The sequence below is a fragment of the Giraffa tippelskirchi genome, chromosome 13 (genome assembly GCF_054371585.1).
Source record: "Giraffa tippelskirchi isolate mGirTip1 chromosome 13, T2T-mGirTip1v1.2.pri, whole genome shotgun sequence".
Taxonomy (NCBI): Eukaryota; Metazoa; Chordata; class Mammalia; order Artiodactyla; family Giraffidae; genus Giraffa; species Giraffa tippelskirchi.
Window position 1 is genome coordinate 7,811,656 of NC_137287.1, and position 26,793 is coordinate 7,838,448.

Genomic DNA, 26,793 nt, shown 5'->3' on the forward strand with positions numbered 1-26,793 from the left:
TTATTTATTTATTTTAAATCCTATACGTCTTTAAGGGAGTGGGTTGGAACTGTTACCAGCTTTTCAGAACCTCTTCCTGGGAATTCCTTGAGCGGTCCAATGGTTAGGACTCCGTTCTCTTACTGCCCAGGGCCAGGGTTCAATCCCTGGTTGGAAAGCTGCCTAGGAGCAGGCCAAAACAAAAAAAAAAAACAAAAAACAAAACCTTTTTCTATCTAGCATGAAAGAATTAAAAAACAAAACAAAACAATGGTACTTAACACGTTCTGAATTCCTTGAGGGCAGGGTTCCATGCTGTCTTCCTCCAGTGCCTAGCATAGAGCCTGGACTATTCCTTCACAGAAATTCCCTCATTCTCAGTTCTCATACACAACACTTCATGCCCACTTTTTTTTTTTTTTAACTAGTTATAATTTTCTAACGTACTCTACACATTATCTTTATTTAGCCTATTTTCTTGGGCATAATTTGTTGTTGTTGTTCACTGCTGTACCGCAATTACTTAGAACAGCGCTTGGAACACAGTAGGTGCTCAATAGATAAGTACCGAATAAATAAAATGTGCAGTCAAATCTTTGGGGTATGTGAGCTACAAGGAATGTCAAAAAAGGGAAGCATGTAAGCAAGAATTAGTCAGCCTGACCCCAGCGTGTATATCCGACGCTGGGAGAGAAGTGTTGGTCAACCCCCAGACACAACCCAGTGGTAAGCATCCATTGGCTCTGGTAACTGAATTGCATCTTTAACGCTCCACCCTGGAGAGGAAGAAAGGGCTCCCCAGGGGTCAGGCTGCAAACAGCTGCATCCTTTCCGTATATTACAGAATGCCTGGCCAGAATTTGTCTTTCCGCATTTCTACCTGTCAGGTCCAAGAACCTCAAGGCAGGGAAGTCCCCCCAAGGTTTGGCTCTTTCAATTCAGCCATCTCTGAGGTGGGTACCACCCAGACTGTTTGGATCAATAGTGAATGCGTCCCATCTTCCCTGTCTCCCGGGGGCTTGCTGTTCTATCTCGGAAACAAGGTCCAGGGCTCAGGCCCTGGCCCCCTCCTCCAGTAATTTCCTGGAGAATATGGGGCGGGGCCGTGAATCAGCACTCGCTCAGACTCCGGCAGCCTTAGTCCCCGGCAGGGGTCCCCAGTAGCCGCGGAATTAGACCTCCCCCACCCCGCCCCACACCTCCTCCCCGATCCTGCTTCATCTGCCCGCTATGACCACTGGGAGATGTAGTCTTGACCGCCCCTTTGTCCTTGATCTCCCCAACATATCACTCCATCCCAGGATGAACTACAACTCCCAGGGGCCCACGCGTCGGGGGGCCTGGCAGGGCTGGGGTCTGCAGGTCCAGGGTGGCTGGGAGGGGGGTCATCTGGAGAAGCTAGGGCGCAGCGAGCCGGGTGAAGTGAAGCAAGGGGCTTATTGAGGGGCACCGGGGAAGAAGGGGATACCCGGGAGGCGGTGGCGAGCTGAGCCGGGGAGTGGAAACCGGAGAAGCGGAAGGGGCCGGGGCGGGGCCGGGGCGGGGGCCGCGCGCGGGCTGGTGGGCGGGGCCGCCTGCGTCACGCGGCGTGGGCGGGGCCGCAGGGGGTTGTCCGCCCGCGGCACGCACAGCCGCCGCAGCCGCCTCGCGCCCGGTCCCGCGGTCGCAGCTCGAGTTGCAGCCTCCGCGCCCGTCGCCTCGAGCCGCTAGCGTCTCGTGTGGGTCGGTCTCTCCGGCACCCGGGCTCCAGCCGCGCCGCAGCCGCCCTCCGAGCCCTCCAGGCCGCCCCGGATCATCCTCGTCCGGCCCGACCCAGCCCGTGAAGATGGTGGACCGCGAGCAACTGGTGCAGAAAGCCCGGCTGGCGGAGCAGGCGGAGCGCTACGACGACATGGCCGCGGCCATGAAGAACGTGAGTTTTCCCTCCCCTCCCCTCCCCTCCCCCACGCCTCGCCCCAGCCCCTTCGCGGACTCGGGCCTTCGCGGGCTCGGCCCGGGGACTAGTCGCCCGTCGGCGACTGCGGGTCTGGATGCCCCTGAGGGCGCCGGGGAGGGTCCCGAGAACGCTGAGGACCAGGTGTGACGCGGCCTCTCCCCGAGCGTCCCCCAGGGCCGGCGGCGCGGCCGCCTGGGCCCTCCCCGCGCGCCCGGGCTGGGGCGGGGTCTTTTCGGGGCTGGTCTCGGGAGCGGGGTCTCCGGCCGCCGCGCCTCCGGGTCGGCTTGGGGACCTGAGCGGGGGGCCGTGCGCATCCTTTGTGGCCCACTTCCCCCTCCTCCCACAGCCTGGGCGTGTGGGGGCGGGGGACCGCATGGATGCGGTTCCTCTTTTCTCCCTGGTGTCTGGGCGGCGCCTTTCCCATTCACTCAGCAGGTCTCCCGGTTTTCTAATACAACCCCCACCCCACCCCACTCCCCAAATGTTCCCATTGCTTTCTGCAGACAGATCCTTTAGAGCCTCCTCGAGAAAAAATGTAGACTCTCCTGAAAACCTGGGCTCAATGGTGCAAAATGGAAACCTCCTTGCTCACGTTTTTCTTAACAAAAGGCTCCTCTCTCCATTCCCAAAAGCAAGCCCTCTTCTTGCCTTTAGGAAGGGGGGCACGTTTGTCTCGCTAGCGTTTTCATTGATTGTTCTCAATATGTCATCTCCATTTTTTTCTTACTGTGTTCGTATTGAAAGGGTAGGTATTGTTTCTAAAATAAAGGTTGTGAATTTAGCCGACTGGTTCAATTTGTGACATATGCTGTTTCTTTTTTAAATACAGGCACACATCTGTTGAAATTCCTTTAAGTTGAAAAAAATATTCTCTCTGATCTGATATTGCAAACAAAGCGGTGGTGGGAGGCAGTATCAAGTCATTCCAGAAGATTCTGCATTTGTCATATTGCAGAGAGCCTAGACTGGGTGGAGGCTGGGGAGGAGTTATTTTAAAGGGGAAAAAGTCTTTTTTTTTTTTTTTTTAATTTGTTTTGTTAGACACATCTGAAGCTTAAAAAAAAAAAAAGCTAGCGCATCCTCGATGCTGATGAAAAGAGAATACTGATCTCCAGTTGTCGCATTTTGCAGATTCCTGCCTGTATTGCACCATTTTGTCAGTAATGCTACATTTATCTGATGGGCGGTCAACCAGTTTGGTATTAGATGAAGGGGACGTATTGAGCATTACTAAATGAAACAGAAAATTATCTAATGATTTCAGTCTCTCACTATTTTAATATCTAACTTCCTGCCTTATGTAACAAAGGTTTTAAAATGCATCTCCAGTGTGCAGCGGATACAGGAGTGTACCTTGCACATGAAACCTCTTTAATGAAGCGGTATAGGCATTACAGATTAATTAATTCTCGAATAACTTTACTGGTTCACAGATGACAAGGCTGATGCCTTTACATTTAAACCAGCTACATTAGCAGAGAAGATTTTTATCTCATTAAGAGGATTGGTTCTGAAATTGGGAGTACTGCTGTATTAATATATTGCCACAGTCGCTGTCTTTATAAGGCGCAAATGATAATAAGTTGCATTTCAATGGATATCGATATCTTTAGCTCACGTTATTTAGACTCTTCTAATTTTTCCAAATTTCTAGTTTCACAGGAAAGCGAGTGACCTCGCACCTATATCCATAGCAACCCAGTGATGTCACACACAATGACACAGAGGCTGCAATGCACCTCAGGGCTGGTAGGGAGTATGCAAATGGCATTTGTCCAGGGTAATGCAGAAATTAGCAGATAAGCCAGGTGGAATTGAGCACTTCCTCTTCCGCCAAATGAGAATTGGTCCCCCAAAGAAGAATGTCCTTTATCCTGACACAGGCACACCAGCGATCTCTGGATATACCTGTTCACCTTTCCATTTCCAATTTTCTCGAAAGTTTATAAGATACAGTCATGTTTTTAAACATTCATCTCAATAATAACCTTGGGCATTGAAGGACTAGAGATGGAAATTTTAAAAACAAGAATATGTCTTATACTCATAGTGTAGGGGTATATGTGGGTTTATTGCAAATTATTAACTTGGCAGGTTTTAATAGAAACCTTAAAAAAGATTATGACTTCCTACTGGGGCATTTTCAGTAAACGTTAGGGAATGAGAATCCGCTACAGAACACTTCAGCTTGAGATGTGGAAAACTTCTCTTGCTGTGCTTTATGCTCCTTAATGGAATATGGAGGAAAGAAAACAGTTTTATGAAATAAAGCAGACCTTTTTCAGAGCAAATTTGTTCACTGTGATTTTGAGGAATTGGTCTTACGTCTGACCTTCCTTCTTTTCTCATCTGTAAAATGGGTCAACACCTACTTGAAAAAGTTGTGAGGATTAAATAAAAAATGTAGATGTTTTAAAAAGGTAACTATAAGACTTTGTTTCTTTGTTTATATAAGTCACCACAGTATTTGGAAAATACAGGAAAATACAAAGAAAAGACTCAGTCCTACCACTTAAGTGAGTTCTCTTCTGAGGTTGAACTCATCCAGATGCTAGAGTGGTGAAATTTATTCCTGTCTAGTGAAGGTACCCCAGTAATAAACAGGACCTGTGATAGTTATAGGTGTGCGACCAAGATAGAAATAATATGTGAGTATTTTGAAAAAGAGGAAAGAAGGAAGTTTAGTCTTCTAAGACAATTGTGTAGGCTTGTATGTAAAAAAAAAAAGCGAACACCTAGATATTTCCTACTTGTTAGACAATACTGACTTGTCGTTTGGATTTTAACAGCCTCTTGAGAAGTTAATATTCTAAATAGGCTACTGGTATTTGCCTTGGGAGGGGGTGGGGAGAAAAGATTCTAGGCAACTAATGTTGAAGTTACTGGGATAAACATTTTTACTCTGGTGTGTTGGCGGGTGTGGGGGGGCATTAGTGGCAAAAGTCTATCCTAATTATATAAAAACGTCTTCCTAGCAGAATCTATATACTTAAAAAAAAATTTTTTTTTTTTTAGCTATGTTAAGTATTCTGTTTTTTCTACGAGCTCTTCCAGGAGGCTAGATCAATAGCCATTATCACTAATGGAGTAATGACACCTCTGTAGACTCTGTGGGGTTCTGCCAGCCATTATTATGATCGAAGTCATGTGGCTTCAATTGTTCTCTTTGGAGTGGAAGAGTACAGATGACAGTTGGGTTTCTATGTTCACCTTCCCAATAACTGAAATGACTACTAAGTGCCTTTTCTAATTATTTAAACAGTTTCATATGGTTTTTTTAAAAAATTTTTATCGAGATAAAAGATGTTGCTGAATGTGCATCTTCATTACAGTTCATTAGATTAACTACAGACCCTGGGAGGATTTCATCCTCTGGTACTTGGAGGAAGCCTTATTTATTTATTAAACCAAACTCTAATTAAGTTATTAAAAAGAGTGGAGGAAATGATTTGAGTCTTTTTTGTTGAGGTAACAGTCACAGAGCATAAACTAACCATTTTCAAGTGTACTATTCAGTAGCACTCTAGAAAAGAGAAAAATGATATTTTTAAAAAGGGACCATGGTTGGCCATAGCTGGCTGGATTTCAGCACATGATTACTGATTCAGGAATGTGTCAGTAATGAAGTGCTCACAGCCAGTGGTAATCAGTATCCCTTTGTCTTTGTTTTCTAACATCTGAACCTTTTCAGCATAAATTGAAAAAAAAAAGGGGGGGAGGACTTCTTTTGGCTTGGTTTGTATTTCCATTTTAAAAGTTCCAGAGCTTAACAACTGTACGGTGCTCACCCAAATAAGAACAGTTTACCTGAAATCAGAGCGAAATCTTATTAACTATTTGGAGATTGTAAGAGTTATGCTTGTGTTCTTACTGTCACTCATACTCCACCCCAAGACTGACTGACTGACTTAGACCCGCTCGCCCTGCTGTGTGGCGGCGGTCCCTGCAGTGCCGCGAGGCAGGAGCTGTTCACACGCGGGCTTCCCGTAAATAAGGTGCTAAATACATTGTTCTGGTGCTTCTCAGGCGGCCAGGAACAGTGTTTTGCCTCTGATATGATCAGCCCTAACCCTTTTATCTGGCAGGGCATCTGATTATTTCTGTATTCCTCCCAGATTCTGTGAGATGAGAAAGAAAAGTAGGCAAAGGCCCTATATACGTTTTAATAGAGAAAAAAGTCACATATAAGCCGTTGTCTTCTCTTTTTGTCTTATTTTCTAAGCTCTTTTTGTTAGAGCTTGACCAGATACTCAACGATTGTGATTACGAGGCACCCATATTGTCTTTCTAGGTTAAAAAGGCTACCAACACGAGCTGCTTTATGGCCTTTCCTCTCATAACCATTTTTATGTGTCTTCCCCAAATTCCCTTTTAGGTATTGGTTTAGTACCAAACCCTGTTATCTTACTTTAGATTGGCACTTGCAGAGATCCTTGAAATTCTCATTTTACTAATTTAGGGGTGGGGGAAATAGTTACAGGAAGAACAATCAACAACAATTCCCAAAGGAGAGCTTTAATTTTAAATAACTGGTTACATTGGATTGGTTCCATGATTTTGCAGAAACAATAAAAATCTGTAAATCTTTTAAGACTAGTCTTTTTTTCTCTCTTTTGAAAGAACTGAATAAGTCTAAACAAAATTTTTGTTAGCATGTTACTTGGAAGAGTGTCCCAAGAGGTAGATTTTTCCTTTACCTAAGTTGAACACTGTTAATGGGGTGCATAGCTTTAGTTGCGTTGTGAATAGGTAGATAGAAATGACATATAACATAAAAATTCCACGTAAACTCATTGGTCTTAATCTTTGTAGCAATGTCTTATTTTTGGAGAGGTGTAAAGCCAAACTTGGTGAGCGGGATCCAGGTGTAGTGTCAGCTTTTCCCTCTTAAAAATTCTGTTACTAGAACAGGGGTGCCAGAGCTGGGACTATGACAGTGACAGCAGTGGGCAGCTGAACATGGAATGACGGTAGTGCGAGAGGAATCCCTCTTTCTCCCCCTCCCCACGGCCGAGTGTGAAGAGCAGCTGTGGCGGTGTGAGAAGTGAGAGAAGGCTAAGAGGTAACAGGAGGAACGCTTTGAAAAACACAGGTTTGTTTTGAAGAGAGATCATTTCAAACCTCTTGAGCTTTCTGAAAGGAGTTATTAATATGACACTTAAGCTGCTAAATTCAGCTAACCGAGATCTAGGGGAAAAGTTGCCTATGAGCGCCAGTACTTAAAGGATGTCCAAATCAGCTTAAAATTTTTCGACTGGTGGGTTCAATCCAGTGCCATTCAGTTTAGCACAGTGCTCCTTTTGTATGGGTCTAATGTGAAGTAGTGAATGAGTGGGTCATTGCAGCAGAGGCCCGGCATGGAAACCTGCAAACCAATCCCGCACTCCTGCCAGGACATTCTTTCTTACCTGAAGGCCTGTCTGGCATGGCTAGACCCACGGATAGATGTTCTTTTCAAATCATACTCCGTGCTTCACGTATGACTCAACTCTGACTCTCTCACTACATCTGTGTAATAAAAACAGACTTTGAGTTCAGATCCTGGATTTTTTTTTTTATTTTTTAAGTAGGTTGAAAATGACCCAATCCATGAGGACAAGAATTAACCAGGATAGGATAAGAACAGCAGAATAGCATTCTGAGACAAGGAAAGCTGGATGAGTATGTCCAGCTTGAATTTGGGGATGCTGTGGATCTTCTGAGGGAGTCTGGTTGTTGGAAGGCTGTCATCACTGAAACTGACAACTGATGACAAAATGGCCTTTAGGACACTTAAAAATTTGGGGGGGGAATGACAAGTATCCTGTAATCTGTATGTCAGGGATATTCCCATCATGTCTTTCTACAGGGTTTTGTACCTTGCATTTTTCCCTTGATGTTTCAAGGTATTTTCTTCTGTTAATCAGTATTTTCAATAGCTGGACAAACCTGCGGATGTGTCATAATTTAAGTATTTTTTGTTTAGCATTTAGGCTGTTTGCAAATTTATAGATATTGCCATGAGTATCTTTGTGGCTAAAGCTTTCAACACAGATTGCATATTAGGACAGAGACCCAAAAGTGGAATTGTTGGAAGAACAGCTGAGAATTTTTTTAAGGAACTTGAAACCATCACCAGTACTGATATTTATCTCAAAAGTTTTGGAAGACGTAATTGTTGAGCTAGATATTACATACACATGGTTCAGAAGTTAAGGATATTCTATTGCCCTTTTGGCTCCAAAAAGAAAAAATACGGTTGAAACGAGAAAGCTTAACTGCTAGCTTATGTGCTGCAAGCCTCCCTTTTGCTGCTTTAGTGAGGATGGATGGAATGAGTGCCTTTAAAAAACAAGTTGAAAAAATAAAAACTAATGGGAACTTTATATGCAAAATAAAGATAATAGCATGATATAACCCCATATAACCAATTTCACCATTTGTCAGCATATTGGCCAGTCATCCATCTGTATACTTCACTACTCTCTGGTTCCCTTGGTATTTACCATCTTGCATGATGGTTTTTTATTGACCTAAAATAACCCCTTATTTCCCACAAATGTTCCAGTTACCGGCAAGATCGCTTTACATTCAAATTTGGCAATCTCAGAGTGTAGTTTCTTGCTTAAAGCATTTAATCCAGATGGCAGATGAAGTTTTTCCTTGATTTTCAGAGGAGTGTTTCTCTTCGGTTGACATCCAAAGCACTGCTTCCCATCAGCCTTTGCTCATGAGGAGGAGAAAAAGGCTGGATGGGTCTTGAGTGGGTGGAGGGAAGAGGATGCTGTGGCTGTAGGTTTACTGAAGGGTTCTCTCATTACAGGACTTCTTTTCTATTGCCTTTTTTGGGGAGGGGACAGGAGAGGCCGATACCTTTTCTCAGTTCTGGCTGTTATCACCAATTCAATTGTTGTTTAGCCCCTAAGTAGTGTCCCAACTCTTTGGCGACACCCTGCACCAAAGACCGCCAGGCTTCTCTGTCCATGGGATTTCCCAGGCAAGAATACTGGAGTGGGTTGCCATGCCCTCCTCCAGGGAATCTTCCCTACCCAGGGATCAAACCCCACGTCTCCTGCATTATTAGCTGCTGCTGCTAAGGCGCTTCAGTTGTGTCCGACTCTGTGCGACCCCATAGACGGCAGCCCACCAGGCTCTCCCATCCCTGGGATTCTCCAGGCAAGAACACTGGAGTGGGTTGCCATTTCCTTCTCCAGTGCGTGAAAGTGAAGTCGCTCAGTTGTTACTAGCAAGAGGGTTTACTGAGCCACCAGGGAAGCCCCACCCAGTTGATTTGTTGATAACGATGTGGGTAAACAAGTTTTGCTTTTGTTGCGTCTCATTGCTTGTCAAACATCTTTTAAAAATCACTTTTGCCTTAAAGTCAGTATACTACTGGTTGTTTGTGTGAATAGGTAAAAGTAGGTAGGTAGATAGTATATACACTAGCTGTCTGGGCCCAGCCATCCTGAGTTTGAATCCATGCTCAGAAGTATGGAGTTGACCGATTTAATGACATCAGTAATAATGGATGAGTGTACTGCCTTTTTATTTTTTACCATTTGAAAGTCATGCAGAGAAAGGCTAGATTTTTGAAACTAGGTTCATTTATTGAGGAAGGAAAAACAAGATGGTAAAAACTTCAAGCAGCTATAGTAACGGATTGAAGTTTAAAACTTGCTTAAAATATATTTCTATTGGTATTACTTATTTAGCATTATGTCTAGCATACAGATTTCCCAAAACAGATATTATCACTCGTTCGTATTTTGGATTTATGGTACTCTTGCATTTGGTCATGTTTTTCTCTTCCTAATCTGGCTGGCTGTATATACACATAATAAACTTTTTAATAAAGGCTGATTAAGACCAGTTTTTTAGCAAATGTTTAGATCTGTTATGAAAATCACATCAGTACTATAATTTGTTATGGCATAGCATTACCCTGAAATGTTGATGCATTAAACTAAGCATCTGGTCCACAGTGGAAAACCTAGTGTACTTTTTGGTATGACTTTTTTCACATCTGTTCTGTAGATTTCTGCACTGACTATGATCTTTTTGAGAAGACAAAAATATTTTAAGTTACACACTTAGATGAAAATATTCCAATATAATTGAACATTTACTGTCACTTTGGCTGTATTTTTCCCCATTTAATTTCACAACAGATTTATAAAAGTGATGGTCCCATTTTATAGGCGGAAATGTTTAATTTGCTTAAGGCTTGAGTTTAACATCTTTTTTCTCTGAATCTCAGCCTCTTTAAAAGGTTTTTTAGTTTTCAAAAAGGAGTCATAGGTAAGGTGTATACATGGAGACCGGTGATCTTTTAGCTGTTGTCTCAATGACCTGATTTCATTCATTTTTAGTCAATGTTCCATTGTTTGCAGAAACTTTGAAATTCTTTCAAACTGCTGTATATTTAATACTTTTCCATTTAGTTGTCCCTGAGAGGGCTGTTGCTTAGTCTGGATTTTAAATATAGAACAGACTTCTTTAGGACAGCCCTGAGATAAATGTGAGTGTGCTTATCGTAAATAAATGGGAGCCCTAAGACTGCACATGAGTGTAACCTGGTTTCTTTTAGAAAATATTTGGTCCCGTGATCTTGGTATGTTTTAAGTATCATTTACCAAAGGAGAACTTGTAATCTTTAGCATAAGGAGATAAGTACCATGGTTTTGCCATCGGAGTCTTAAGAGATATTGCCGAGAAGTAAAGGATGCCACTTGGGCTGAATGGAAGAGTATCCCTCGCTTGAAAGAAATGGGAGGAAGCTGATTTTGTTCCTCAAAAGTAACAGATCTTGTGTGGAATTGACAAGCAGGAGTGTGGAAACATGTTGCTTTGTTTTTTTGGAAACATTTTGAGGGGATTTAAGTGAAGATCAAAGGAAGAAAAGAAGTTACCTTGAATGTTTTGTAGATGCTCTAGGCAGTGGGAGAAGTGAATGGGACTGATCCAGAAATCACCCAGGGGAGATAGAGCTGTGAGGGGGAATTATTGAACATTGGTGGGTGGGAATATTCAACACCCAGGAAGAGAAGGACAGCTCAGTGCTCTGGAGTCGGAGGACACTGAAGTCACCTGGGTGTCGGGAGGTTTCCTGGAAACCAGAGGTGGGGGTGTGGAAGAGAAAAGGCTGGAGGCAGGAGTGTCTAGGCAGAGGGCGTGGCATTGTTCAGGTTCAGAATGTACAGACAGCTGAATCTGCTGCATGATTGATGCCCTCACTCTTGGTTTCCCTGAGAGAATGTTAGGAAGTGAGTCCAGAGGGGCCGGTTCATGAAGGGCCTTACAGAGTTCGGGTTTTTCTTAGGCTATGGAGAGTTATTGAAGGATTTTCGGCAGAAAGGGATCCTCATCCCATTTTTGGTTTGTTGAGAGCCGTGGTAGCAGTGTGGAAATTGAAGAGGAGGAGAGTGGGACAAGACTGATAAATATTGCAGGATCTAGTCTAAAAGGCGGAGAAGGCAATGGCACCCCACTCCAGTACTCTTGCCTGGAAAATCCCGTGGACGGAGGAGCCTGGTAGGCTGCAGTCCGTGGGGTCGCTAAGGGTCGAACACGACTTGAGCAACTTCACTTTCACTTTTCCCTTCATGCACTGGAGAAGGAAATGGCAACCCACTCCAGTGTTCTTGCCTGGAGAATCCCAGGGACGGGGGAGCCTGGTGGGCTGCCATCTATGGGGTCGCACAGAGTTGGACATGACTGAAGCGACTTAGCAGCAGCAGCAGTCTAAAAGGATGAGGACTAGGGCAAGGACAGTGTGGGCAGATATGAGAATTTGACGGCTGGAGATAGGAGGAGGAGGAAGGAGAAATGATGGAGGAGATGAAGTCAGTTTGCTATCATTCTGTATTTGAGGAAACATTTAAGTGTTGGTCAGTAGAGACATCATGGCTACACGTTAACTCAGGAAAAGCCCTTGGAAGAGTGCACGGCACAGGTTAAGTGCTCAGAGTTCACTTATTACTCCTTCATTAAGTAAACAAATACTTGGGAACCAGTAATGACCAGACTGTAGTCTCAGACCTGGAGAATGTAATATCCCCTGCCCTCATAGAACTGACATTCTAGTGGGAATCTCCTATGGATCCATGCTAGTTAAAACCAGGCACAATACGGTCATCCGGGCGGAATGGAGAGTCAGAGTCAAAATGTGAACCCTAGGGAATCCCACTTCTGTAGTGACTGGAACAAGATTTAAGATGAAGAGATAAGAGGAGAACACAGGATATGTGAAGTAGGAAGACAGTTGGTAACAGTAATAATGGGCTGGGGAGTGAATGAAAGGTGAAGAAACGGTAACAAGTTAGACTTGTTTTCAGAAACTTGATGTTGAAGGAAGTAGGAGATATAATTAAAAAGCATCATTTACTTATTGTAAACCTGAACTTGGACTACATGTTAATGGGAAAGTACAGGAAAGGGGCCCAGCTGAGGTTTAAAAAAAAGCCTTAATTTATAGTGACTAGGATCTGGCTCTTTTTGTTGGTCTCGCTTCCTCCTCTCCCCTCTATTTTGGGTGTAAGAGTAGAAAGCAGTCTGGGTGGTTGTATTGACTGAGGATTTAGGGGTGGTGCAGCAGCAGGGTGAGGCATAGGAAAGTTGATATTCATGCATAAATAATTGAATTTGATGGATCTGCCTTACAAGAAAGAAATAAAGCCTAAAGGGAAGGGGCTGAAAGAAAGTGTTCAAGAGCAAATCTAGTCGGTGGGACTGAGGCCTGGTAATATTGGAGGATAGGAGTTTGATTTTCTTACTTATTTATTTTTGGCTGTGCCACGTGGCTTGCAGGATCTCAGTTCCCTGACCAGGGATTGAAGCCCAGTCCAGGGCAGTGAAAGCTCTGAGTCCTAACCACTGGACCACCAGGGGACTCCCCGGAGTTTGGTTTCAAAGGTGATGGTTGTGGGGGGGTGGGTAACTTAGGAGTCTGGGATTAACATATACACACTACTATATATAAAATAGATAACCTACAAGGACCTAGTCTATAGCACAGGGAACTCAGTATTCTGTAATAACCTCTTGGGAAAAGAATCTGAAAGGGATGGATATGTGTATATGTACAACTGAATCACCTTGCTGTACACCTGCAACTTACACAACATGGTAAATTAACTATAATCCAGTATAAAATAATTTTAAAAATGAATGGTTGTGAATGAGGTCAAAGATGTGGTTTGAGGATAACTTGTCAGAATTGATGAGATCAAAGCAAACTGTTGTTTATAATTAATTTGAGGGAATAGCCTTGATAAGGAAGTCGGCCAAGGTCTGGACACAAGTCAGCAATCCCAAAGAAAGGGAACGTGACATTGATTCCAGGAGATATCTGAGAAGCAAAGAAAAGACATGAAAGAGGAGATGATTGTGAGGGAGTCAGTATGGGATTGTATATATAAAAACCTGTTAAGCTAATTTTGATTGAGCTAATTTTTAGAATAGGGTTATTTGACTGCTAGCCAAGGGTGTGCTGGAGCATAGCATATCTGTTTCCTGACGTGTGGGGTTAAATGGCTTGCTGTGGAGCTTTGGCTTATGTCCCAGTTGTTGAAAAGTGAGATCAGACTGGAGCAATGGGTGGAATCTGGGCTAATGAGGTGGCCTTGTTTTTGCTGCAGATCCTGTACCTTGACCCTAAAATTCAGCTGTTCTTGTATTTGGTGTTGGTGGCACCTAACAATAGCCAGCTTAATATTAAGTTTTTGTTTGTATCATACTACCTGAAACACATGTTTCTTATTTGTCTCAGTTCTGTGGACTGGTCAGGTAGTCGGGGGCTCCTGCGAGGCCAGATGAACTATGGAGAGGCTGAGGCCTCTTCACATGGTCTCTCTCTCTCTCTCTCTCCAGGTGAACCAGGCTTCCTTGGCCTGGTTCCCAGCAGTGGGCCCTGATTCACAAGCACTTTTCAGGCCTTTGCTTGCCTCATACTTGCTAATGCTCCACTGACCAAGCCGCACGATCAGGTTCAGATGATAGAGGTGTAGAAGTACATTCTTGTTCTTGATGGAAGGAGCCTCAAAGTCATACTTAAAAGGAAGGGGCTATACACAGAGTTGGGCTTCCCTGGTGACTCAGACAGAAAAGAATCCCATCTGCAGTGCGGCAGCCCTGCGTTGGGAAGATCCCCTGGAGGAGGGCATGGAAACCCACTCTAGTATTCTTGCCTGGAGAATCCCCATGGACAGAGGAGCCTGGCAGGCTGCAGTCCATGAGTGCACACACACAGGCAGAGTTGGGAGTAGTTCTACAGGCCATTTATGCAGTCAGTCTGGGCTGGAGACATCCTGTTAGATTCATGTCACTTAGCAAACATTGGGAAGTGACTAGGTACTGTGGTGATTCATTGATGATTGCATTGTGCTACCTGCCCTTAAGGACTTTAGTCTTCTGGGGAGGAAAAAAGGTATAGTTACACCCTGAGGCCTGCCGGCCCTCCCAGCCCAGCAGTATAAAAAGTGCAGGGTGAAAGTTACTAATGCAGTAAGCAGTAATTGGTTCTGCCTGCAAATTTTTCAGGCTTTAGGAAGTAAGTGCAGTATTTGAATTAGGGCTTAAAGGATGACATACAGAAAATTTTTCTTCGTGAGTTCTGGAAGTGCTTTTTGGGCAGTAGGAAAAACTTGAGAGCAGAGGAGTATGTAGTATGAGGAAGACTGTGAGACCTGGGTCTGGGTATTGATGACTTGGAGCAGGGTTTTTTCTACCTTGGTACTGTTGACACTTGGACATTTCTTTTGTGTATCCCTAGGAGTGGAATGGCTGAATCATGTGGTAACTCAGCATTCTGAGGAACTTTGTTCTGCAGTTCTTCACCTGGAGAAAGGCATGTGTGGATCCCATGCAGTACTGAGTCTTTGAGGGTTAGGGCTGCTAGGGAGAAGCTCCTCCTTGGTTAAGAACTGGTCACATAGTGGAAAGCATATGGGATTTTAAGCCATGAGACTTGGGTTCCATTCTTTGGCTCTGAGCCTTAATTTTCTACGCTTTAAAATGGAAATAATAATACTGAATCATAACGAGTTATCTGGAGGACCAAAGAGGAATTATAATTTTGGTCAAAGAACTCATTTCAGGTACTACAAAAGTTATTTAGAAAAATACGGAATATGTGAATATTTCTTAAAAGGAATATCTTTTAAACAAAGAGTCGGGATTTAAGAATGAAACCCTGGAAGTATTCCATTAAACTCAGAACAAAACGAAGGTGCACATTATAGCATTAATAATACTGTCCTTGTTTTTGCAGCAGATATCCTTGCACAAATATAAGTGGTATTTCGGAATCATAAGATCAGGTAGTGAATAAACTGGGAAATACTATATATCAGCCCTAATCTGTGTAAAGATATAAGGAAAGATTTTTATGCAACTAAGTTTATTTTTAAAGGTATTCTTGGTAGAAATGAGATGGTGAGTGCAAAGCAGCAGATGTGGGCTTGAGTTAGTAATTTATTACATTAGTAAACTTGCTTATATAAAATTGCTGGCTTTAAGGGTTTTGTTTTTTTTTTTAAACTTGGTTTGGAAAAAGTTTGGTGGATGTGATTAACTGAGTCAATTATGGAAAGGTTTTGTTTGAATAGGTACTACTGGTAGCAGGTCAAAAATTCAACCTCATCAACCTTGACTGCCTCTCAGCCACTCTGTTTTCAGACCTTTCTAGAGATGAAGTGAGAATATACAAATACTTTTAAAATGACTATCTAGAATTCCGTTGCATGGATGTTCATAAACCAGACTCCCATTGACTACCATTTAGGTGGTTCCAGAGATTAGCTGTTAGAAATGATGCAGTGAATCCGTTTCTAGAAATGGAACGGCAGAGTCAGAAGGTTTTTTAGTATTTAATTTTGATAGTTGTTCCAAATTGCCCTCCCTGAAGTTTGTACTAATTTATGATATCCAGCAGTGGATGGTAGTAGGGCCTGTTTATCTGCAGTGTCAGCCTTCACAGTCAGTCATCAAAATATTTAAGTTTTGCCAGTCTGATTGGAGAAAACTCAACATTTATAAAATGAATGACTTTGATATATATATATATATTATTTTTTCCTTTTTTTCAATTCCTTTTGCTCACTTTTGTATTACTGATCGGTTTTAAATTCCTTTTAGGAAGTGGGTGAGGTTTGTTTTTTTGTCTTTGGTCACACTGTGTGCGGCTTGTGGAATCTTAGTTGGTTGAAACCTGGGCCCTTGTGAGTAAAAGCATGGAGTCCTAACCACTGAACCACCAGGGGGATTCCCAGCAGTAGCATGTCTTAAAGTACATCTTTTTTACTGAAGTATAGTTAATTTACGGTGTTGTGTTAGTTTCAAGAGTACAGCAAAGTGATTCAGTTATATATATATATATATGTATATTTTTTAGATTCTGTTCCATTGCAGGTTATTATAAGATACTGAGTATAGTTCCCTGTGCTGTACAGCAGGTTCTTGTTATAAAACAAAGTACTTTATTGTTAAGAGTTGATAGCCATCAGTCTGACAAAACAGGGCTGCCCCAAACTGTCAGTCTCTACAAGCCGCAGCACTGTGAAGTGCAGTTAAACAAGGTGTTGCCTGTGTTGGAGAAACTAGTTCTTTCTCTGTGATACGTTGCAAGGTTTACATCATCAGAGACTCGGGATTTGAAACCAGAGGACTTGAGTGTGTGTCCCTGCCCTGCTGTCTGTTAGTGGACCGATTTTGCGAGGAAAGTCTATTCATTGCTCTGCGTCACACCTGTCAAGTATCAGCTCCACATGTCAGGGTAGTTGTGAGAAGAACATGGTACCTGAGAACTGTCAGAAAAGCCCAGCTTCTCCGGCAGCTCTCCTCAGCGCTGAGGCCTTGAGCTTAACCCTCAATATGCCATGGAAGTTCCATGACTCTTCTGGGACCTTCCTCTTCCTGGAACGTTTCCCTGCAGCACAGTTTTTATCCAAGATCATTGCTGCTGGCTTTTAAAAGCCTAGCGAATGAGTTTCCCAGGCAGAGTTTGGCTGCCTTGAGAGTGTCTCTGTGACTGGTGATCTAATGTGAATGCATTTGTTTCCTCCTCATGAACTAGCACCTTGAGGGCATCTCACAAATGTTCTGTCTTTGGCACAGTGAGATGATGCATGCTAGGTGCTTGGTGAATGCTTGGTGAGTTATCTGGTAAGCAGTGGCCTTTAACGGTGTTTTTCTTGTCATCAGACCTTATGTGACATGTTATCAAGTTTCCCAGAATGAATAGATATTGACGTCCCTAAGGCTCCCTCCCTCTCCCTGTTCAGTGGTTTGCTAGAACTCAGCATATAGAGCCATACCTTTTTTAAAATTATTTATTTATTTGGCTGTGTGTGGTCTTAGTTGAACCATGCAGGATCTTTGGTCATGCGGGATCTTTAATTGTGGCGCACAGACTCTCTAGTTGTGGCGAATGGGCTTAGTTGCTCCCTAGCATGTGGGATCTTAGTTCTCCGACTAGGGTTTGAACCCAAGTCCCCTGCATTGCAGGGCAGATTCTTAACCACGGGACTGCCAGGGAAGTCCCAGAGCCATACTCTTGACTGTGATTTATTACAGTGGAAGAATGCAAAGCTAAATCAGCAAAGAGAAAAGGTGCTTGGGGTGAAGATCAGAGTAAGCCAGGTCTAAGAGTCTTCTCTCCCTGGAGACTCAGGTGGACTGTGTGTGTGAAATGTCTACTGGGAAGGAAGCTCATTAGAGACACAGTTCCCAGAGGTCTTACTGAGGAGTGTTCGAGGAGCACTTTCTGCCTCGCACATACCAAATTCAAGACTTGGGGAAGGAACACATTGTTTGGATAAACTTTTTAGGGCCAATGGGGCATTCTTAATCGGGGGTAGTGGGAACCCTTCCAGAATCCTAGTTCTCAAATGCTAGCCAAGGGTCAGCTTCGCAAGCGGACCTTTCTAAAGATAGCAATCTCAAGCCTGTTGTATTAACTCTTTTTTTGCACACACCGTACTTTTAAGTTGAAGGCGTCTTGTCGGGATATACACGACATGAACTTCAGGTTGTTTTCAAAAATTTTAATTTGATATTTAGTAGGGCGTCTCTGGGCTTCTCTCTTAGCTCAGTTGGTAAAGAATCTGCCTGCAATGCAGGAGACTCGGGTTTGATTCCTGGGTCGGGAAGATCTCCTGCAGAAGAAAATGGCAATCCACTCCAGTATTCTTGCCTGGAAAATCCCATGGACAGAGGAGCCTGGCAGGCTACAGTCCATGGGGTTGCAAGAGTCGGACATGACTTGGCGACTAAACCACCAGATCGTCTCTAGAATATATGGTTAACTGTATGCAGGCAGAGCCGTGTCACATGTCCTTGCAGTGGGATATTTTGCTGCGCGCACAGAATATGGATAACATGGACACCAGTGCTCGTCTTGTACCTTCTCGTGTTCTTCTTTTATTTTTGGTGTAGCGTGTTTGTTGGGGTCCTTTAATGGATCGGAACTTGGGGGTACAGAGTCAACCGATAAGAAAGTGAAAGAAGGAAGAAAAGAGGCTGAGCTGCATGAAGGGGACAGAGAGAGAGAAATGAAGAAAGACACGGGGACCAGTGCTCTGGTAGAACAAAGATGTTTATTCAACATATTGGGGGCATATATATACTCTCTTACAAGATAGCCCCTTTTTAGCAGAGACAGGGATAAAAAATCTTACAAGTTATTCAGGAAGCTGGAGGGTAGAATCATTTTCAAGGGGAGGGGATTGTAAAAGTTACTTTCCATATCAGAAGGGAAAAGAGTAGTAAATGGCTGCTATTCACCGTAGGGAGAAGCTATTTTCCACGCGAATGAGGTGCATAAATTCCTATTATTCTGGGAACCACGTGGTTCCTCCAGCACCTGTATTCAGGTGCTATGAGGAACGAGGATTTATGCAGGACCGAAAGCAGCATACGGGGAGCCTTCTGTTAAATGCTACCCTACACGTGTTCATTTACCCTTTTCATAGCCTCTTGGCCCTTTGAGGTGATAGCACTCCAAACACAGGAGGACCAAAAATGCTTGAGGGGGCCAAATGTGATACCTGGTGTCTGCTAATATATACATATATTTTTAATAGGCTATTTTTTAAAGCAGTTTCAGGGTCACAGAGGAAGGCACAGAGGTCCCATATGCCCCCTGCCCCTTCCCTCCATGCACAGCCCCCCCCAACTGTCAACATCCCAGAGTAATGCATTTGTTACCATTCGTGGGCCTGCACTGACTCATCATTACTGCCCAGATCCATGGTTTCCATTGAGGCTTAGTCTTGGTGTTAACACTGGGCTTTTTTTTTTTTTTTTACAAGTGAGTAACTACCTGTATCGGCCATTGGAGTATTAATATCGTATAGAATAGTTTCGCTGCCCTAGGAATCCTTTTTTTCATATTTTAAGTAAATTAAGCTTAACTGAAGTATTACTTAAGGAGTTTAAACATTCCAAGTTGCATGCATTACAGTTTAAGGTTCTCGATAGATAAGTTGAAGAATTGTGAATGACTTGGTCCTCCAAGACCATAGGGGTCAGAAAGTCATCTAAGTAACTTTCCAAGAATCTCAAGGATTGCTGATCTTAGGGAGAGAAGGTTTCTCCCCTCATAAACTGTTAGGGGAGAACAGTTGATAGTAATTAATGTCTCGATGCCTTAGCAGCTGGGATCAGGGCGTTCTGTTTCTTAAGCTATTGGTGAGAATAACAGATTTTTCTAACCTTTTTGCTAAAAGCTGTCTTTAACTCACTAAAAGAAATTTTAACTTGAGCTAGTATCATGGAAATTGAGAAACCTTAATTTCATTTTTAAACAGACTGTAAAACTGGAGAATTTGCAAACTGTCCACGTTTTCCAGTAGCCATGACAGTACGTTTGGGGAACCATATATGCAAATGATCTGTTCTTAGAAACAGTTCAGTGACTTGTTTTGAAAAACACTACCTTCCTTTCCAAATGATACACATCTCACACCCCTCCCACACTGAATACTCATTCTATCTTGGTTAAACCTTTTTAGGACACTGAGTAATTTTTTTGACCTTAAAGAAAAGTTATCTTGACTTTTGAAACTACTGTGGTTGGGGTCTCTATTTTAATTAAAAACCACAGATTACCTCTCATACAAGTCATTTTGATCTTAAGGATTTTTTTTAAAAAACCCTGATTTAAGGTTTTTAGAGACATCTTAGTGCCTTTGAGCAGACTTTTTTTTTTTAAGTGTTAAAGGTTTTCCCCTCTAACTTAGTTTTGCAGTAGCAGAGAACATCTGGGTATGTTCCAAATGTGGTTGAGTTACTGTATCTAAAGGTGATGTTGGCATTTCATAATCTTCATGTTCCAGTTTGTCTGAGGCAACTGGACAAACGTTACATAAGTGCAAATGGCTAGCTTTGGGCTCCACAGCCCCGCAGCAAAAGACTTAACGGTATAGAGAACTGGTGAGGTCACTGGGACTTGAAATAGTTGCTGGCTCTTAAAATAAGGACAGCATGATTTAGGGGAAAGGCCTGAACCCGACCCCAGTGGCCTTAGGCACTGGGGCTTCTTGCATTGGAGACAGTTCTCAGGTTACACTAGAGGCAGCTAGTCTTCAGTGTCTGCACATTCAGTGACCATGGGCGGGTGGCCTATGGTGTGCAGGGCTCAGGCCTTCAGAGGCCACAGGCTGTTGGAAAGCCAGTCTGGGGAGTTACGCCAGGCTATGTGATAATAAAGTTCATGGAAAGGAAGTGATATAAGGGAACTAAGGACTAGCGAATCACCTGGAATGGAGAAGAGAGACTTAATACGGGAAGATAGGCTGGATGACCTAAGACTTGTAGAGGCCTCCTACATGGAGAATTAAAGTGAAGGACATTGTTCAGGGTGTTCTCCAAAGTAATTGCCCACGGGCATTCCCTGGCGGTCCAGTGGTTAGGACACCCCACTGCTGAGGTACCAAAACCTCGTCCCCCAGCCTGCATCTGCTTCCCCTCGGCCACTTCTGCTAGAGCTGCTGTTCGCTCTCTCGCGTTAGAGTAGGGAGTCAGTAATGCATACTAAAAAGGTAACATAAGAAAACGCTAAGTTTAGGAAGTAGTTGAGTGTGTATTATTGGCCGGATGTTGTAAGAATTAGTAAGCAAAGCATGTAAACCTCTAAGTCTGGTTTACATTCTGATTTAATTCTGAGAGAGAGTGTTAGTTGCTCCGTCATGTCCAACTCTTTGTGACCCCATGGGTGGTAGCCCTCCAGGCTCCTCTGTCTATGGGATTTCCCAGGCAAGAATAGTGGAGCGGGTTGCCTTTTCCTTCTCCAGGGGATCTTCCCGATCCTGGAATTGAATCTGGGTCTCCTGCATTGCAAGCAGATTCTTCACTGTCTGAGCCACCCGGGAAGCCTTAATTCTGAGAGGAACTATTTCAATCACACAACCAGTTTCATTAAGCATAACTGTCTCCCACTCGACTCCTTCCTTTATAAAAGAATATGTATACCACATGTAAGTGATCCACACACAAGTAAAGTCTCCTGGAATCCCAGCCCAGCATATCTTTTTGGACTCTGTCCCACTACCTTTCATATCTGGCCGTGATAGGACGTTACGTGGATGCTGTAATCGACACGGTGAACAGCGAGTAGCCAGTCTAACTGGGGGCGGGAGGAGTGGAGCTGGGCGGGATTTCACAGAAGATGGAACCGGGTTCTTGCATAAGTAGTTTCCAGGCAGGAACACTGGTAAATGCTCTAGGCAGAGGCAGAACAAAGAGCAGAAGTTGCTTGCAATTAACAGGTTACCACTGTGGTGGTAACCATCATCAGTCTAGTGGTACCATCTAGGTACCACTAGAGCGCAGGTGCCTGAGAGGATGAGGGAAGGGAAACATCTTCTTTGTTGAAAATCTGAGGAAAGAGCCCATGGTCTGGGCTTTCTGATACTGCTGGTGACTGTGTATGTACCGGTTTGGATGTGGTAGTCAACCAGACGAGTAAAAATGTGACCTCAGAAGAGGGAGGGAAAAAAGGTCAGAGCAGTAGAAGCTCGATCCTTTTCTGTTTCATATGGTTGTCAGACACCTAAAAGTGTACGGCTCTGACATCACAGAAATCAGGTAGTATAACGTAAGTAAATGTAGTTTTAGTCATTTGATCTAATTTCTTTGTTACATGCAGTTGTTTGGTAGTCATAAAAATACGCAACATAGATGGGCTGTCGCTCTGGTTTGCTCAAGGCTCTTAGTGTTTGGGGCGATGGAGCCCCTTTAGAAACGCACAGTTGAAAGCAGCACTAATTCCTGTTGGCCACCTCAGCTCAGAAGGGCTTTGCTCCTCTCTTCATCTTGTTGCTAATTGTATTCAAACATTAAAACACGTGTTCCCCAAGTTGCTAATATCTCAGTGATCAGAGTCAGCCCCGTGCCTGGAATTTATATCTTCCTAAGAGCAGAGAAAGCTTCTGTTTCTCAAAGTCAACTTGACGGTGACTCTCTCTTCTCACCAAGTACACAAGATACCCTCACCCAAAAGAGATGGGACTCCTGTTTGCCAGATAGGGCAAGAGTAGTAGGAAGCTGTCATTCTGCTTTCTGTTTCAAACAAACAAGATGAAGTATAAAAGGCACGTCTAATTAAAATTCCTGGCATTGGTGTGTATTCAATGTTGATGAAGACAACTGTTGGCGTTTGTAATTTAGATCAAAATTTGACTTTTCATCTAAGCGTTAGACTTGAGAGTTCGTCCCTGAAACAGCTGAGCATGTGTGTCCTCCTCTAGGGAGGAAGCAGGGGGTTCATGCACCATTGAGCCAGCTGCGGTTTTTCCCCTTCTTTGCTGCTCATTCCGTCTCCATCTCCCTCCCATGTACTCACACAGCCTAAGGTCTGTGTGTTGATGACTTTAATCAGCTGATCCATCTCTTTGTGTGTTAGTAGCATAAAAGATACAATTAGCCCAACTTGCCATCACCTGTACCATAACAGCACTTTCTTCTTTCCTCTTCAATAGGTGACAGAGCTGAATGAGCCACTGTCCAATGAAGAAAGAAACCTCCTCTCTGTGGCCTACAAGAACGTGGTCGGGGCACGCCGTTCTTCCTGGAGGGTTATCAGTAGCATCGAGCAGAAGACATCTGCCGATGGTAACGAGAAGAAGATAGAGATGGTCCGTGCCTACCGTGAAAAAATAGAGAAGGAGCTGGAGGCCGTATGTCAGGATGTGCTAAGCCTGCTGGATAACTACCTGATCAAGAATTGCAGCGAGACCCAGTATGAGAGCAAAGTGTTTTACCTGAAGATGAAAGGGGACTATTACCGCTACCTGGCCGAAGTCGCCACTGGTGAGAAGAGGGCGACCGTCGTGGAGTCATCTGAGAAGGCCTACAGCGAAGCCCACGAGATCAGCAAGGAGCACATGCAGCCCACTCACCCCATTCGATTAGGCCTGGCCCTTAACTACTCCGTCTTCTACTATGAGATCCAGAACGCCCCGGAGCAAGCCTGCCACTTGGCCAAGACCGCCTTCGACGACGCCATCGCCGAGCTCGACACCCTCAACGAGGACTCCTACAAGGACTCCACGCTGATCATGCAGCTGCTCCGTGACAACCTCACGCTCTGGACGAGCGACCAGCAAGACGACGATGGCGGCGAAGGCAACAATTAAGGCCCCCAGGTGGACTGGCAGCGCACGCTGATGCTACTACTGCAGTCTTTATTTTTTTCCCATGAGTTGGGGGTCGGGTGGGGGAGGGAGAGGGAGGGATGCCCTTCCTAGGGAGAAACCCACGACCTGTCCTGTCTTTGATCGCCTCTTTTGACATTTTTGCCAAAATACCACTAGTGGAAAGTCAGGCTAGCTGTGCTGGTTTTGGAATAGCAGCCTCACACTGGCATATGGACTGTTCTGTAGATGAATGCAAGTGGAGCTGTCTTTAATTTAACTTATTGCTAGAAAATAGGGTTTTAAGATGAAAAGAAAACTTAAAACGGAATGGCCCTCATTCAATAAGTTCTGTGGTTCCAGTAAGGATTTTTATGTACATATGCTCTCGCCTTTTAGGTTTTGGGTACTTCCTAGCTCATCTGTTTTAGCTGTGCATTTTGTTTTTCAGGGTGTACTCTTAGCAGACATGGAATATTAAAATCCCAAGCTGATAGAACATAAGGTCTGTTTATGGTTTAGGCCATGCCAGTTTTCAGATTAGTTGACAGTATTAACACTAAATTGCAGTTTACAGTATTTCTACATTACAGCCATATGTTAACATCAAGCCATTGATTGTGTGTTTTTGTTTATTTTGGCTCTTACATCCTTGTTCAGCCTTATCCGGGTCGGTTTTGCTGTTCTCTGTCTCCTAGGCCAACAGGCTTGCCTGAGGAGAATCAGAACTACTTGTTAGGTTTTGGTTAACAGGTGCTTGGCAGGTGGCTGTGGGATTTTTGTCCTTCTTTCTTCTTAAATCCACCACAACAAATGATTAATCACTTTAATAGAAACATTGAGCACCACAAAACTAGAGAAAATTCAGGTCTGTATGTCATTTATTGTGCTGATACTTACAGAGAAGTGCTGGGTTTTTTTCAGTTGCCACAGCTTCCTCGGGTGGCACTGCTGTCTGTCTCCTCCCTTGGGTCTTCCTCATTGTACCTCGTGCCCACAGCATGCACACGGACAGGTTGAAAAGCTGTTGGGTTGTAGAAGCTGGCGGTCATTTTGAGAAAGTTTGTGGTGCAGTGTGTGAAAATTCAGGTGCTAGGAGCTTACTGGTAGAAAAATCCTGAAGGAAGAGCTCTCTCCATGAACATTCTGTCCAGTTTCAGGAACCTCGTGTATCCGTTTTTCCTCCGTGAAAACACTCCTTCCCCAAAGAATTGTTGTAGGAAAATAAAATAGCATCATTATCAGATAATAAATCCTTAACTCCTATTTGACCACAATTTTTTCTCTTTTTTTTTCTTTTTAATGAAAATATAGAAGTTGGGAATTGGATCGTGCCATCTTTGCACGTTTTAGAATTGATGGAAACCACCATGCTCTTTCCACAAGTTTGTTTCAATCAGCCTTAGGTCCTTCGTTCTCATCTTGGATAAGTCTTTCCGAAAATACGACCTGTTGCATGTGCGTTTAGCCTTTTTTTTTTTTTTTTTTTTTTTTACAAGTAATAGAATGAACTGCCGAGATAGGTAACGACACTAGATTTGTCTGTTTCTTTGTTTTATTTAGGCAGGCAGAGGAATGAGTCATAATTGAGGAAAAACCTGACAGTTGCTTTTGTTAAAACCAGAATGGAGCTTCCAGTTGTGAAATGCCCACAATGACCAGGATCCGGGTGACAGTGAAGATAGAAGAGTGACGATGCCCCGTCACACGGCACAGTCTGCCCAGCATGACTTTCCTTAGAGGCCCCTCCATGTGCCCGAGAGCGAGTCCCAATTAACCGAGCCTGCCAGAAGAGCTAAGAGAAGAGAGCTTTAAGCTTCTGCGCCCTAACCGGGGCCTAAGGTCAATGCCATGGATGGGAAGAGATTGGGGGCGGGGAGGGGGGGAGGTAGGTGGGACTTTCCTTAATTTTATCTTCATGTCCAGTGAGCAGTGTTGTGTCCTTCCCTTGTAGCATTTGGAAATGATTTACTGGAATTACAAAACCTATTTTTCTTTTAAATTTCAGCTTTGGCTCTGGCTGCTTTTTAGAATAATGCAAGATAAAAACCACATCTGAGGGCTAAAAAAAAAAATGAAGAGGGAATGGGAGACTTGATATTTAAGCAGCTTGAATGGTTTCTTTTCTTTTCTTTATTTTTAAAGAAATGCACTTGCCTATGATACTGTCTCTCCAGTGAAATGATTACTCCTCCATTACTCTATTGATACAATATTGTGCATGCTAGTGTTGTATTTCTATACAGTAGCTTGAAATTTATTAACTTATACTGTAGGTGTTATGTATTCCTATGACAAAAAAAAATTAAGTCTTCAAATTTTTTAAAGTTTTTTTAATTTAATTTTTTCCTTTTGGGGGTAAAGTTTGCTCTACCAAATAGTGATCGTAACAAATTGATCTGTTTTGGATGTTGCTATAGTGACATGCAGTTATACATTTTGTTTTTTTTGGGGGGGAGCAAAAGAAACACCAGTGTTAGCTTAATCTTAATGTCTGGTGTTTGTCATGGTGAAATTATAACTATTACAGTGTAGGAGAACACCGAATATGTTCTCTGAATGAGCCTTTGTGCTTTTTGTCATGTTATGCAGTGAACTATTTTTAAGGTCTAATCAGTGGTTATTTTTTTCCAACTCCGTGTTTCTCTAAGGAATTCTTTCACACACGGACCATTCTTAGCAGTTTTCCTCAGTGATGGAATATCATGAATGTGAGTCATTATGTAGCTGTCGTACATTGAGCAAATAAACTTACAGATCTGATGTCAGTGCTGCTTAGTTTTATTTAACGAGTTGAAATTTTCCTTTGCTTTCGAAGGTTTGATTGGACCTGGGTGCTTTTCCCCCCTTCACCACTCAGAGAAGGCGGTTGGATGGGGGGGGTGCCTATGTCTGGGACTCAGACCTGGGTTTACTGACCTTGAAAAAGGATCACATCTTTTGGGGCTCCATCGTTTCTCTTAGGAAATGAACCCTAAGTTTGAATCATGGCTCCTTTTGATTCTCGGGTGAATGACTGTTAAACTTTCAAGCCCTGGGGGTGGGGGGTGTAGGTCTCAATGAAAACTGGGTCACGTGCCTAGCTTGATATTTCTCAGTTAGGTGCCCTTTGGAGATATTATGTTTTACATGAGATGGGTTTCTACACTTTAAAGTCTTCACATGGTGTCTTGGGTGTGTTTTTTTTTTTTGGTCAAGTCACACGACGCGTGATATCTTTGTTCCCTGACTAGGGATTGAACCTGCGTGCCCCACGCCACCTCCCTACAG

The 26,793-nt window shown here is 43.5% G+C and overlaps 1 protein-coding gene across 6 annotated transcripts; it reads left to right on the plus strand.

Moving 5' to 3' along the window:
* The first annotated feature begins 1,589 nt into the window (after positions 1-1,589).
* YWHAG (tyrosine 3-monooxygenase/tryptophan 5-monooxygenase activation protein gamma) lies at positions 1,590-26,291 on the plus strand. Of its 6 annotated transcripts, XR_014073321.1 has the most exons (4): positions 1,590-1,891; positions 22,870-23,535; positions 24,838-24,981; positions 25,087-26,291. XR_014073321.1 is itself a non-coding variant. In XM_081557828.1 (3 exons), exons 1-2 carry the CDS (start codon positions 1,805-1,807, stop codon positions 23,524-23,526), a joined length of 744 nt encoding a protein of 247 aa, XP_081413954.1. In that variant the 5' UTR covers positions 1,590-1,804; the 3' UTR covers positions 23,527-23,535; positions 24,838-26,291. The 6 variants fall into 6 exon arrangements, 4 of the variants coding, with proteins under 4 accessions (XP_081413954.1, XP_081413952.1, XP_081413953.1 ...); XR_014073320.1 differs by having other exon boundaries at positions 22,870-24,981; XM_081557828.1 differs by having other exon boundaries at positions 24,838-26,291.
* The last annotated feature ends 502 nt before the right edge of the window (positions 26,292-26,793 follow it).